Source organism: Ictalurus punctatus, chromosome 10, assembly GCF_001660625.3.
Source record: "Ictalurus punctatus breed USDA103 chromosome 10, Coco_2.0, whole genome shotgun sequence".
NCBI lineage: Eukaryota > Metazoa > Chordata > Actinopteri > Siluriformes > Ictaluridae > Ictalurus > Ictalurus punctatus.
Genome location: NC_030425.2, coordinates 12,438,361 through 12,454,062, shown reverse-complemented (window position 1 = coordinate 12,454,062; position 15,702 = coordinate 12,438,361). Strand labels below are relative to the sequence as shown.

Below are 15,702 nucleotides of genomic sequence, written 5' to 3'. Positions count from 1 at the left end.
AAAAAAGCTGACTAACCCTGAAATAGTACTTTGTATATATACAGTGTATACACACAGAGATACATAATGGTAGGCCTTGTGGTGAAGAAAAAAACTTTACATATATTTAAAGCTTACATACATAAAATGTAGCCTATGTTCACCACTGCTTTCTCTCAACATATTTCAAATGACTGTAACAGAGATCATGCACAGAAATATGGAATACCTTTGCTATATACTACATTCAATAGTACAGTCGATAAAGGCGCCTTAGCGGCCGCCATTTTGCGGAAACTTTGGATTGGGACAGGACTTACTGCCTTGAGAATGGTTTCTCTTGGTTTAAGACATGCCCAATGTAGAATGGAGGGGACTGTTAGAAGTGCGCCGCTCCACCTACTCAGATGAAAGCAAATCATCTTTCAGAAATCCACCCAGACTGACCAATCATCTATTGTGAATCCATTCCAAACAAACCTTGTCGTCCAATCACAATTGAGAACACACCGCACAGTATTATGCGCTTGTTGATTTGGGGGACGCATCTACTCAGGTAAGCTAAATTGGTGTACCTCTAGCAAACTACTTAACGGATATAAATTTTGAATCCAATCAATGGGTGTTTTTTATATAAATATATATGTATTTTAAAACTAAAAACCTGGTGATTTATTTTTGTTTGTTTTTCCGCACCGCCATATGCATTTGATCCGGATACGAGTTTACATCAGTGCTAACTGTTTAGCTTGCTAGCTGTTTTGCCAGTGTTCATAATTGCTCGTTAGGTTGAGCTAACGCTAGCGTCAGCTACCGAGCGCCTGCGAGAGCGATTATTAACCCCAAACCATTTTAATTATGAAATACAGGACAAAAATATTGTTCTCTAGCAGTTAGAAATAACCACGGATTTAGACTGTAATAAATAATTTGAAATAAATACAATCATGTCGGAGCTGCATCCAAATAGCTCTTTAGTGTATACGTAGTGCACTACATAAGGCGAGGAAGCCATTCGTTCATTCCCTGTGTAGTGCACTTACATAGGAAATAAGGATGCATTTGGGATTCGGCATAGATTTCAAAATATTTTGCTCAGCTCGCTATAGGATACATCAGCTAGTTGTAGCTGGAAGAATTGTAATGTAGTTCAGTCAGCTTTTAAGTGAACTATGAGTGATGCATAGAAGAAAACTGATTAGAAAGGCAATGTCATGAGGTTTGCCTAACATATCCAATCATTCATATTCAGTAACTGCTTTATTCTGGCCAGGGTCACTTTAGAGTAGCTAAGCCACCTACATGAATATTATAGGGAGGTGGGAGGAAACCAGAGATCCCGTTAGATAGCTCGCATGGATATGGGGAGAACATGATCGAACCGTGAGCCCTGGAACTGGGAGGTGGCAATACGACCCACTGAACCCAAAGTTGCTCCCAATGGCAAGCTAGCATCTTGCATGGCAGCTCTGCTACCATTGGTGTGTGAATGGGTGACTGAGAACCAGTGTAAAGCGCTTTGGAACCGCTAAAGTTAAAAAAGCACTATATAAGTGCGGACCACTGTTCTATTAATAGTGCTGACTTCCTGGTTGTTTGTCCCTGAGTACTGATCTACAGTCATGCTTATTTCATCCTAGGCTCCTACGGAACGGATGAATCTATAATGGGGGGAGTAAAACAAGAGCAGAGCGATGGTCCTGGATCAAAAGGGTTTCATCATTCAGACTCAACACAGGAAGACGTAAGAATTTTAACAGGTCCTGAACTATTATGCATAGTCATAACTATTGTGTTTGAGGTACTTGATCTTATTCATTTTCTGCTTCACAAATGCAACCTGTCCAGAGCAATAACTCACTCAACGCACAGCCTGTAAAGAAGCGTGGCTGGCCCAAGGGTAAAAAGAGAAAGAAGGTCTTACCCAATGGTCCCAAGGCTCCAGTGACTGGGTACGTGCGCTTCCTGAATGAAAGACGGGAACATATACGTGCGTTGCACCCTGACCTCCCTTTCCCTGAAATTACCAAGAGACTCGGGGCCGAGTGGAGCCGCTTAGCTCCCCATGACAAACAGGTAACTTTACTTTCTGAGTCGCGGATCACTGAGTAGGCATATCTTAAATATTTGTGAATCTTATACCAAGTTAGGTATTTATGTATTTGCATAAACTTGTGAGTATGCAGCAAATCCTTTTTACTTGCAGCGTTACCTGGATGAAGCAGAGCGAGAAAAAGTGCAATATGCACGGGAACTGAGGGAGTACCAGAAGAGTGAGGCCTACCATATCACCAGTGCCAAGATCCAAGACAAAAGAATTAAGAAAGGTCAGAATAATTTAGTAGAGTTTAATGCACCGTTTGTATTCGTGTGCAGTCTGCGTTTATGAAGATTTATATTTTCCCCTTGTACTTTATAAACCATGTGATCATGGATTATGAAACCTTATTCTCATAGATCCTATTTCTGTATTCAAACTGAATGCGAAAATATTTTTCCCTTTTTCTTTTTTTTTTCTAGAGGAGTTAACGTCTGTTATTATAAACGCCAATAGTTCAGGATCAGCAGCTATTAAGGTATGTTTTAAAGGCTGAATTGCAAAAAAGAAAAAGCTTAACAGCCATCTTAATTTTTTTTCGTTTGTATGTAAATGATGTCAATTTGTACTATTATATTCTAACCCATTTAAAACATTCTGTTCTTCAGAGTTCAGATCTTTCCAACAGATTCGACGTGCCCATTTTTACAGAGGAGTTCCTCGATCAAAACAAAGGTACTAGCATCATCATCATATAGAACAGTTGTCAACTTGCAAATGGAAGAAACTAGTTCTTTTTACAAATTTTTTTACTCCCCCCGCCCTCTACAGCACGAGAGGCAGAGCTTCGGCGGCTGCGTAAGGCCAACGTGGAGTTTGAGGAGCAGAACAGCATTCTGCAGAAACACATAGCTGAGATGTTTAGTGCCAAAGAGCGTCTAGAGGCCGAGCTGGGTCAGGATGAGCTTCGCACACAGGCTCTGCACCGCCGCCTGCAAGCTATCAAACAGACGCTAGTCACCAGTCTGGCTTCCGTGCCCCTGCCAGGTCAGTCGCTATAGTGTTTGCTTTGAAACCGTTCAGCAGTATACTACTTATATCGAGTAACGTCCTGATACTATGCCGATACACTTGTACTCGTAAAAAAGTGCTCCAGTACCAACATCCCTTACCACGAGATACTAGTTGAGTTAAACCTCATGTACGTTGCCATGTTAATGAACAGGAGACAAAAAATGGCAACACTCTGGACATATTTCACCATTAATGATGGCAATGAATGCAAAACAGACTGCAGACTGTACTCTTCAAAAGTAAGCTGATAAAACGTCTTCTGGTATTTAGACATGGTATTTCTTTAGTGGAGAGTATGAGGGTAGCCAACCTGAGCGTGCAGAGCAGTATCAATGATCATGGTCATTATTAACAGTACAAGTACAAGGTGCCATGAATTGCGCACAGAAAGCTATAGGCGATTATGGAGCAGCGGTGTGAGCTTGCAGAGAAACTGTTGTATGTGACAGCACTTCAGTTTTCCAGACCTGAGACATGTACACTTCCTTCCCCTCACTCACCAGAGTTAACACTTTGCTCATGAGTCAAGGTGCAGTTCACAGCACATTGCGCTCATGTTGTTTAAATGACATGACCTCTTACACGTAAAACTCAGCACGAGGAGTTCATTTCCAACAGCAGACAAAAGCAACCGACATAAACAGAGTTAAATAAAATATTACTATTGCTATGTAGATTACTGGTTTCGCTATCGGTGTTAAAAAACAAAAACAACAAAGTAATAAAAATGTGTTGGCATTTTAAACAATAAGCATCCCAAGGTATATTAAGAGTACCAAAATGATATGTGTATGTTGTTTTGATAGACCACAAAACAACTAAATTATTCATACACTGTGTTATGTTATTTGCACTCATCCTTTTAGATGAAGGATGGAAGCAGATCTCATGAGATTTAATTGTATGGTTATAATGGTGTGAATTTACATTTCTTTATTGATTCCTTGGAAAGATCTCTTGTTTACAGGCACAGGTGAGACCCCCTCGTTTGGAACTCTTGACACTTACTTGAGCCGTTTGAGCAGTGCCTTGGAGAGCAGTCCTCACGAGCACCGCACTCTGCTGCTCAAGCTCCAAGATCTCCTGGCTCACTTAGACAGGTAACTTCTTAATGGTGTGATTATTGTAGTTTTTACTCTGCTTTATGAACTGTAATCCAAAGAGCTGCAAAAAAAAAAGAGTTAATATCGTATTGCATTTGAAAGATGGAGAAACTCGTCTTTCTAGCAGTTCATAACAATGGCAGTAAATGGTTTTATTGCAATAAGGGGCTCAAAAATTTCAGCAGCTCAATGAACAAAACCTGCAGTGAATCTCCAGTGTAAAGCTTTGTTTATAACCAAGTGGCAACTGGGAAGTCTATGACCTCTCAGTGTCCATTCCATCCAAACTCCATTTAATTGGAGTTTCCTTTAAGTTCGTTTCGAATTTTCGTTATATTTTTTTATTATTAAACTGTAAACTTTAACTGTTTTCTTGTGCTATTAATAGAGAATTATATAGCCTTCATCCTATATTAAATTTTCAATTAACCACTAATCAACCACCCCTACTTTGTTTTGTTTTTATTTTAAAGCTATTTAAGAGTCAAATTAGCATCTGTCTTATTCTGACGTACCAGTTCTTAACAGTACCTATCAGTAACAGTGATATCCATTCTCATTTTTATCTCTTAGTGAGAAACTTTGAGAAACGTATGCAGCTGTGTCGTTTATGGAATTGAGGTGTTCACTTAAGCGTCTCCTAACACCCTGAAGACAGGATTAAACAGAAACCTGAAGGAAAATCTCTGCTTTTCATGGTGTGCAGTAGTGCCTGAATGTCTCATTAGGCGTAGTTGGCTCTTTAGGCGCTATTGACATTGTAGATCTTTAGAATGTTTTTAATTTCTCAAATTGATAAGAAATGTTTTTATTTTTGTGTGTGTTGTTTCATACCTTAAAACTGTCCTTTAATCTTCTCTGTATTCTTCATTGCTGTGGACTTAAACTATGTCTATTTAATAACAGTTGTTCATTTGTCATTCCAGAAACATAAATCATTTTCCTCTAATTGATTGCTAATATGTAATAGAATTGCAGTATTTCGGGCAATTTATTATCGTGAAACTTTTTTCCTGAATGTAGATTTTATATTTTACACTGATTTATAATAATTGTGTATTTAAAAAGAAACATATTGAGATAGGTATCTGAAGCTGAATCAGGGAATGTTTTGATTTAAATAAAACTGCTCTTGTTTTAAAATGTTTACTCTGGAAAACAAAATTTCTGTAATGTCTTAGTGTATAATTGCAAAATTCTTCGTAAGTGTATGCTGCTCCAAATAATGTTGCAGTTCCCTAAAATGCAATAAAATAGGGATACCGTATTTTTCATTTTTTGCTAGTTTTTTATTTATTGTTTTAGTTCAACTTTCTTCTTTTGATTAATTGCTCCTTGGTGTTAAAAAAATTAAAAATGAACGATGAATGAATTATAAAAAAAATTAACAATAATAATACTTCTAGTGAGGATCTAAAGGAGCAATATAATGGAAAAGGTTCAATATTTAAGTTGATGATAGTTCCTGTCAATTTTAGCCAACTCGACTGGCTGTGCAGTAAGTTTTCTATGGGATTTTTGGTCTGGTGATTTTGCAGTCCAGTCAAAGTGTCCCAGAGTTCCATCATGCTTTTCAAACTGGTCACACACTGATTTGGTTTTATGCACCCTACAATTGTCACCTTGGCTCATGGGAGTGTCTGTGTTGTGTTTTGCTTGTGCATGAAGCACATAAGGCAACCACAGCATCTGGCCAACAACTTATCATTTGCTTTCATGCCAATTTACTGTCTTCCATTTGCAAGGCCCATTGATGTACAAAAACACACTGCTGTTGTTGTATGCAGCAAAATTCTTCATATAGGGACCTCATATTTTCCTGAGTTCTTCAGTGGAAAAACTACCCAGAAACTGAGTGTCATGATATTTATTGATTAATAAATCACCTATTAAACACATTCCAGCCTTTTCTATCTTCCTCCACCCAAAGCACCTGGTTATTACACTAAACTCAAATCTTGAGCATTTTGCTGCTTGAACATGGATACGCACAGATATAATTGCTCATCAGCTGTACAACCCTTCATTTCTTGAATAAATTGTGTCTATGCAGTGAAATCATCTTACTTCACGACATCATATCCAGTAGAGGGTAGCATTGACCACGTTACAGCACCAAACATTACAAGAAAACTGTTTTTTAGGCTCCGTTTTGAAAGCCATCAAACTATTTCTCAAATATTAACCTTGATTTCAAATTGTTTTCCAGTTAATGGATTTTCTAGCATGCTTGTTTTGCAAGGCCTCACAAAATGAATTATTGTGCATTGAGTATTTTACTTTGACATGCCACTTTATTAGGTATACCTATATTGTATCTACACTCATTGGCCATAGCAGGGGAACCTACCATATAGGTGCAATTTGTATGTATACGAGTACTCTATCGCAATGCACAATTTGTCAGCCCCCCTCTGACTTGTCCCAATGGAAATGGACCACCACTGTCTAGATATTATTTGGCCAGAATTTGATCAATAAACCTAATATTTAAATAGTCAGATATAGAGTGAGGTGGTTCGTTGAAAGTTAAAGGGGTCCCTGGCTGTTAAAAGTTGCTTTACTAGGCACACCTACATTATTGGTCCACTTTGTAGATGTATAGTATAATTGGAGAGATATAGAGTTTTCCATGTACAGTTTGTCCTCAGGTCAGTTTCTGACTAGAGGCTGCCAGCAGTAACAGCAAGCTGTTTAAAATCCTCAGTAATCTCTGGTCACTGCGGTGGTCCTGTAGTGATCGAAGCTATTACTCTCAAACTATTTCTGTCTCTGTCTATCAGTTTCTGTCTCTGTGTTCCCTCCAAATACAAGCATGGCAAACTTCTTGTCTATTCTTTTGTGTAATTGTATGCTTTGATTGGGCAATGTTTGCTTAATCTGTCTATTTTTAGACTTTTTTTTTTGTATCAGCTAAAATGCACAATAAATCTAGGGAGTGTTTCATTCAGCTGTCATTGATATGCATTGTGTCTCTCTACAGTCTGGGTCAGAAAGAATTCAGCCCCAGACTTGATTCTTCATACCATAATGTGCTTTTCTTACAGCAGTTGGTGGTGCTGTTGTGCTTGGTTCCACACAAAAAAATTACATCCTTAAGGACATTTGTTAACCCTAATGTTATGTGGATGCCAAAAATGAAACTTATTATCGATGTCATTTTGTCTTGTGTTATTTATTCCAGCTTCCCCTGGCAGTCAGTAATAGTAGCTCTACTTGCTTATAGAGTGCTCTATAATGTAGTATAATGTACCTAACAAACTCGTAACTCACTGTATCTCCCAAGACTATCATTGTTTTCATGCTTTCCTTTTATGTTTTGGGTTTTTGTTGTTGTTGTTGTTGTTGTTGTTTTAATAAATCACACCACTTTTAATTTTAATCTCTTGTTATGAAGGGACTGTTATGATGGGGTTAAGTTATGGTGTTGACCGCGTCACGCCGGTTCAGCATTTATTTATTTATTTATTTACTTACTTATTTATTTATTTGTAAGTGACGTCACGATAGTAGCTCTCCTCGTAGCGGCGGTGCTGAACAAGATGGCTGTGCGGCGGGTCACGAGAGGCTGACAAAACGACAAATTCACTGTTTTTTTCCCCCCCAGCAGAGCAGTCAGGACTAAATTAGGGACCACACTCCAGACAGTCGACGTTAACATCTGAGCTACTTCCTCGTGTTGTATTTGTTTCGTGAGCTCGTATTTCTTTCCAAACCGAGGCGGCCACTCAACCTCAGCGTCTCCAGTCTCTGATTCTAACAGTCCTGTCCGCCTTCAGAATCTTTCTCCAGCTGTAAAGCTGTAAAACAGACAACATAGATTATAACCCGCTGAAAGAGATGTCACTGCTGTGTGTTGGAGGTAAGTGAGGCTTAATTTGACTCAGTGAAGTGTGTGTGTGTGTGTGTGTGTGTGTGTGTGTGTGTAATCGGACCGCCAGCTGTTGGTTATGATAAAATGTGGCTAATGTGTAACTTTGCTAGTATCATTCAGTCTCGCGCTATAAAATTATTGTGGGTGCGCGTGAGGATTTATCTGAATTAGCCAGGAGTGTGAGGATTAGGGTTTTACTCTGAAACTGATGGAGAAATCCGGTCACTAACGTTTTGGGTCGCAGTCACTTGAACCGCCTTGAGATTTTTGCGAATAATTTCCCTCGACAAAAGGAAACACGACAGTAAAACGAGCAGGCATTTAAGCAGAAACAGCTGCTCCATTCATTCAGATAACAAGTGCTATCTTGGTCATTTCGATAGTCCGTGGCTTTTGTCGCCCTTTTCTGTCTACCATACAACATTACCGCTAGATTATAACATGAACATTAGTGCAAGATTAAAAAAAATAAAACCCTTAACGTTACTGCAGAGATGACAGACCAACACGGGGAAATGAGCTTTTTGCATTAGTGTTGAGTCGCTGTCAGTGTGTAGGGGTGTGTTCCCTCTTTTCTTCTCATTTTGAAGCAAAAATTGGGTGTAGTGGGTGGTTTTATAATAAATAACGTTACAGTAGACTGTTAGACCCTTTGTCAGTCATTAAATTGTGTGACTGGCTTGTGTTAATGGGCTCTGGAGTGCACAGCAAAATCCTTGTTCATTCATTCATTCATTCATTCATTCATCTTCAGTAAGAACTGTGTCCTGGTCAGAGTCCAGGTGGATCCAAAGCCCATCATGGGAACACCAGGGGTGAGGCTGGAATACACCCTGGTAGAGACATCAGTACATCTCAGGGCACCATACACACACACACTCACTCTCTCTCTCAGACTAGGGGTATGACAAGCTGGTCTGAAAATATCATGGCTTCAGGTTAACATGGTATAAATCAAACATTTAAAAATAGACAAGCCGCTGGGGACAATTTATTATGTAATCTTTGTTCAGATGGCTGTGCACATTCTTGTATATACAACAAAATGCAAAAGGAAAAATAGATCAAATCCCCTAATGGTTGTTCTTTCTTAGAAAGACATTTTTGAGAACAACTTTTCCGTAAAAAAAATCAATTACTGTGTTGTTGTTGTTGTTATAAGCTGAAAGAGAAAGGGGCTACATGGAAAGGAAGAGCACACAGCTCTATAGCAATGTACTGAAATAGTTGCTTTGGTTAGTTCTGCTCAGAAAGTGCATGTTGTATGCGTTTGATAGCAGTCGTGTTTGATGAAGTTACGAACATACTAGGAGTGGTAAAAGAGGTGTTTACAGCAGTCAGTTACCCAGCCAAAGGGCTTTCGGTGTAGACTGAGTCCCCTGTGTGGAGGTTGCTGTAGTATAATTTAGGGCAAGTCCAAAGGGACATGGTTGGGACATTGTTGGGACATTGTTGTGGAGTCATAGCCGGACACAAAATGGATGAGAACTGCTGGAGTAATGTACTTGATCAGATTAAAACAGTTATTACTTGGTAATAGATGGAAATGTGTTTTAAACAATATTTTAAAAAGTCAGTGTGAAGTTGCGGTCCAATCACATTCCATGACTAACAGTGAAACCATGAACCCGAATTCACACACCCATTCACACCCAGGGGGAATTTACCCATCCACCTACTGTACAGGCTTGATTTTGGGAGGTGAGAAGAAGCTAACACAAACACAGAGAGGACATGCACAGAAACTCTGCAGAGACACCAACCCAAGCTGAGGATCGATCTGGGGACTCTGTGGTTGTGAGATATCAACGCTACCCACTGCCACATCGTACCACCTACAGTAAAGTCCTCTTAAAATATGCTACTGTAACATGGTCTCACATAATTCACATGAAATATTACACAATTAAGGTTACACTTAGAGATGATGGTAACATCCTTTAATTACATAAACCTATCTGGTACCTAATAAACTGTTAATTAAGTGTGTTGCTCTAGCATTTTGAATGTTTTCCTTTACTTCACACACATCTGATTTAACCCTCTTAATGCAGAGACCGTAAATGCAGTGAGTTGATCTGTGTGTGTTAGAACAGGAAGTTAACGAAACACTAAATTAGAATGGGCAATAAATATATATCGCAATAATTAACCAATATCGTACAAGCAATATTTCAGTTACACTGAATTTCGGCATTTCTGCGATTAGGCTGTAGGTAATCAAAGTCGTGCCGATATTCAGAATAAACACATTTCACAATAGTGATTTTACACCGTTCCATACATCCATTTACCATACCACTTATCCTACATGGAGTTCCTGGAGCATATCCCTGGGAACTCGGGGCACAAGAAAAGTTCCATAAACAATAAATTAATATAGAACCAGTGACATTTGGAGCACAATATGCCCAAACGTGATCTTTATTTTTGCTTTGTTAGGGGAAACTGATCCTGAAGAAACAAATAAATAAGTTAATATTGATAAGCTTACTTGTTCACAGAGTTTTTTGTTTTGTATTACTACAGAAAATACTACGAATAAATATTGATACATGTTCACCGGCTTATCACGCGTGCTCTTTCTTTCTTTTTTCTTGCGCTCTCGCTCTTTCTCTCTCTCTCTCTCTCTCTCTTCCTCCAATAACTGCATATCAATGGCTCAAGCCTCTGCTTCGCCTCGTGGCCGCATTGCCACCTCGGGCACACATTATTTTTTTAATAATTCAATGGCCTGTCATCAGTTATTCCTTACATGTTTCTGGAAAATCAAAATGGTCTGTCATTTTGTTTGTTGTTAGATCTGTGTGTTGTGGTGGATAGTAGGCTTTTCCGTTAGTTTAGTTAACGGCAAAATGGTATGGAACTGTAATGCGGTCAAGACCTGACCAGAACTATTTGAGCTGGGCATTTACTGAAAAATAATTGCACACCTTAGAACATCTGTCAGCCAATCAGAATCGAGAATTGAACAGCGTTGTGGTATAAGCCTGTTTTAATTGGAAATTTGTTGCATGTAAACACCTTATTCAGAAAATCCACTGAAAGGAGGTATGCATGCATGCTCAGTCCGGAAGGAATTGTGGGTAGCAACGTCAGCATCTTGAATCTCCCAGGAAATGACAGAAGGAAAGGAAAAGTGCATGTGTAGATCGGCATACTCATAACAACCACGTAAACAGGAATATTTCGATGCCTAGACATTCAACAGAGTTTAATGTGCATGTAAACATAGTCAGTGTTGCTGATTATATTCCTATAACAGCTCACCCCATTATGTTTTTTCTTACATACAATAGACCTTTTTGAGAGTATTGCTGATATTGTCGTTACTTCTATAAATCTATAAATTTGTAGTACCAAATAATTGATTGGACATTAAAGTAAATGTTTATTTCATTACTCTAACCCCCCCCCATTTTATACATTTTAAAAATGTTTGTATTTTTCCTAAATTTTAACCCAAGTTAGACATTCCCAATTCCTCCCACTAGATAATTCTCTTCTGTTACATAACAGCTACCAACCAAGGAGCGTGAGGGTTAGCATGTGCTTCCTTTAATACACATGAAGCCAGCCTCCACATCTCATGCAGCACCATAGGGCAGCTGAATGCACTTGTAGGAGAGCTCTAACGGCCCTTCCCTATACATGAGCTCATGCACATGCACAATCAGCTAGTGTCCTCCTGATAGACAGAGAGAGGAATGTCATGCTACCCACCCACGTTTGTTTTTGTGAAACAATGTATGCAAACTTATATGCAGTTAATATCTATCTGGCACAGCGAGCAAAACTAAATATTGTGAATATAAGTACTGTTTAATAAGCTTTTCTAAAATGCTGTATCACCCACACATACAGGGCAGAGGTACTCCAGGATTGAGGAACACTGATGTAGGAGAAAAAAATGTCAGAAACCTGTCACATGTGAAATCAGCAGTAGTAACGCCTTTCCCACGTGGACTGATCTACTCTGAATGACTTTGATACTAACCCATGTCTGTGGTTTAGTTTAGGCTACTAATTGGACTGTGGCTAGCTAAAGTTCATTCACCTGTCATAATGACTGCCCTCACATGCACTGTGGTGCCCTGGGTTCATTATAAATAGCCAGGCTCAGAGTTCCTTACAACCTGAGACCCATTTGCATGCACACCTACCAGTCTGCCACCAGTCTGTAATGAACCAGGCCGAGTTTCCAGCACTGACATCCAAGTGCGACCGTGTGTGTGTAGGCGAGTGTCAAATAGATTGGACAGATTCCTGGCAATTGCTTTAAAAACCTGAGCAGATGCACAGTACTAAGGCTTGTCTGTTTTCAATTGGATTTTTTTTTGTATATTTGTTTATAACCATATTCATTACATTTCTCTTTTGTTTTATTAGATATTCTCTTTTGATAATTCTTTTTGAAATGTCTTTCACTCTTTTGAAGAAGGGAGACAATGCTGTAATGTAAAGTTTGGCATAGAATGTGTCACTGTAATGGCAGGATTTTGCTTAAAGGTTTCAATTAGAATATTAAAATATAACACTGGACTGAGTAGAGTTATATGGGTAAATATGATCGGCCTGTCATCAGATTCGTATAATAAGCATAGATATGAAATTTGAGTGCAGCCATGACTGTTGTTTGATTGTATTATAATTTTTTTTCCTAATGATATATTATTAAGATGCTTATAATTAAATAATCAGAACTTGCAATGATTTTTAGTAATTCCGTGTTTTTATTTTTCCAAAAAAGCATTCAAAACACATGAGAAAAAGCTTATCCGAAAAGTCCGTTCCCCCACCCACTCCACCCACCCCCACAACAGGATCAAACAGCAAGAAAGAAGAAGATATAATTAACAGTTCAAAAGATCGCTAACTGTAGATATTGAGTTCTTCCACATAGACCAGGTATCAGGTTTGTCATGATTGATCCGTGCTGATGACAGTTCCAGATATAGTAACTCAAGTAAAGAATGTATCCAATGTTTGTTTGAGAGATCATAAGGAGGTTTCCAACGCTGAACTAATCATTTCTTTGTAACAGTCGTGCCAGCTAACCAAAATTTACAATACTTTTCACTTAGAGGAAGTTGAAAATTATCATTCAGGACTTGCAATGAGTGTTTATTGCATTTATGAAATTGTAACTTTTGTTGTAACTTGTTCAGGGCTGTGGTTTATCCAAAGCCCATCTCAGGAATACACAAGGCATAAGGCAGAAATACATCCTGGAATGGACCTCATAAACTAAATAATTGAAATGATGCCTAGTTCCCTCCACTAATTGCACACCTATATTTAACTATATATATATATATATATATATATCCATGAGTGCAGAGTATTTTTGTGAATTTTTTGAACAAATGATGAAAAGTTTAAACAATAAAGACAATTTTTCACAGCCCTATTTACCAAGGGTGCCAATATTAGTGGAGGGCAATGTGCATATGTATGTATGTATGTATGTATATGTGTGTATATTATATATATATATACACACATTCTACATTCTTATGAATTCTTCACACCCTTCTGTTATGATTCTTGGAGTTCAACTGAGTCTTCAACAAAAATGTGTAAGTTAGATCTCAGTGGGAAATATTTTTTTCACAAGTTACAGGATTAAACACGCCACACACGACTGGATTTCCTGTTATGATTTGTTCCAGTCCATCAATAGCCTTGAGGAATTACATCAATACAATTATCTGTTCCATATTATAAAGGGACTATATTGAGACCATATTCATAAGGTCTGTGAGCTTTCTATTTTCATGAGACAGAGCCAATTTTCACCCCTTTGCCTTTTCACCCTATACCCAGGCAGTCTCATCGATCATCATTTCTCCCATAATGACCATGTTTTTTGTGTTTGCTCTTTGTTTTGTCTCGGAAGGTGTGCTATACACTTCTGTTTTCAACCACTGGGACCAGACAGGGGCTGTTACATGTATTAACTCATCTTAAGCATTCAATTCAATCACTTAATTTCCATGACCCAGCTCAGAATTTTTTAAGCAGCATGACTTTCTGTTTAAACAGGATTGCCAGTCTTATCGAGCATTTTGAGTCATTTGAACATTTCATTTGTGTGTGGATTTTCCACTCCATTTGTAAGGAATTGGGTTGAACACATTAAATCTATGACTTCAATCAAAAGGTGTTTTAATATTGTTGCTTGTGCTGAGTTTTGGAAGCCGCCCTCCCAAGTCTCAGCTCTCTGTCACACCAAAGCAGTTATTTTTAGTAGTGGGGATACGGCACTCGACAGCACTCGGAAGAGATGGAGAGAGAGCGTTTATGCACTGAAGCCACATAACAGAGGAGCTGTGTGTGCTAGCAAAATATGTAGAATCTGTTCCAAGGTACATCTGTATCTCTTCTGGTGGCTCGTGGTGGCCCAGCATTTTAATAACATGCTTTATGTTCATTTATCTTTTTAGTCAATGGTATGTAGGGACGTCCAATGACTTTTTTCAAATGTCTACACATTTATGTAAGACTGGTGTTGTGTAATCAGGCCTAGTGTTCAGCATGCGACACTTTGATAACACGAGGATTTAATTGATTTGAGTATTCAAGGCAGAAAGTATCTATGCAAGTGGTTTTTAAGTAATTTTTGACTTTTCCAGTTCTGAGGAATACAGACTTGCATCCAATAGGCTTTATGAGCTCATTCTCTGTATGAGTCATATAGGCCTTTTGAACTTCTAGACATTGTTAATGCCTTTATGGTGCAAGTATATAACCAGTTGTATTCTTCTAAATACATTTCTGATATGAAAGCAATCCTTATATATTATGTGTATATTGTACCCAGTTAGGAAGCGCAGACTAAATTAGAGGTTGAACGATAGTGGATTTCACAGATACCGATAAAAAAGTTAGGCAGTACCTGCCGATAACCAATAATCAACTGATTTCATTTACCGGCATAAAATAATTCCACACAATGCTCCTCTTTCTTTCCACCATCATGACATCTCTCACTCACGTGTCTTCCCTACTGCTTGGCTCGCGCATGCTTGGCGTTGCTGAGTCACGTGACGGCAGGACAACAACAAAACACAGCAGAGCAGTGGAGGAGGAGCAACGTGTGCGGTGCATACGAGATGGGAAGAAGCGGCATATTATTAGCTTAAGAGCTTATTTTAAATATTAAATTTCATGCTAAATAAATTAAATAACTGGGATTAAAACACCTTAATATTGATATTTTTTATCTGAGGATCAATCCTTTTGATATAACAACAGTATCGAAAGAATTGCTACTTCAGGATCGATCTGCCCACCCCTACTTCTCAGCCACTCCCACAACAGACGCAACTGGGAAACACTTTGCCTATGATAGATCGTTCCAGCAATCGGTGGAAATACAGTGGAAGATTACCTATTAGCCATTGTGTTAAAATAATGGTTAGCCTCGAACTAATGCTGTATCACACGTATTTGAAAATTATGGTAATTAATGGGCATAACTTGAACATGGTGATTGTTATAATAAAAAAGATATCACATGAAAAGGTGAGTTAGGACCAGGAGGTTGAAACACACCATTAAACTGAAAACCATGACACTAAGTTGTGCAGTGATTATACCCTGATCCTATTTTATGATCCGATTTTATGATG

At 38.5% G+C, this 15,702-nt stretch overlaps 2 protein-coding genes across 3 annotated transcripts in view; both read left to right on the top strand.

The window, feature by feature from the left end:
* The first annotated feature begins 440 nt into the window (after positions 1–440).
* On the top strand, positions 441–5,461 carry hmg20b (high mobility group 20B). Of its 2 annotated transcripts, none has more exons than XM_017478006.3 (9): positions 441–535; positions 1,620–1,723; positions 1,828–2,055; positions 2,186–2,306; positions 2,500–2,555; positions 2,686–2,752; positions 2,849–3,064; positions 4,059–4,191; positions 4,768–5,461. In XM_017478006.3, exons 2-9 carry the CDS (start codon positions 1,646–1,648, stop codon positions 4,778–4,780), a joined length of 912 nt encoding a protein of 303 aa, XP_017333495.1. In that variant the 5' UTR covers positions 441–535; positions 1,620–1,645; the 3' UTR covers positions 4,781–5,461. The 2 variants fall into 2 exon arrangements, with proteins under 2 accessions (XP_017333495.1, XP_017333493.1); XM_017478004.3 differs by having other exon boundaries at positions 4,044–4,191.
* Positions 5,462–5,605: 144 nt separating this feature from the next.
* unc13a (unc-13 homolog A (C. elegans)) overlaps positions 5,606–15,702 on the top strand; it is a 50,570-nt gene continuing 40,473 nt past the window's right edge. Inside the window, exon 1 of the mRNA XM_053683200.1 lies at positions 5,606–8,056. Coding sequence (XP_053539175.1) covers positions 8,035–8,056 — 22 coding nt within the window. The 5' untranslated portion in view covers positions 5,606–8,034. The remainder of the gene's footprint in view (positions 8,057–15,702) is intronic.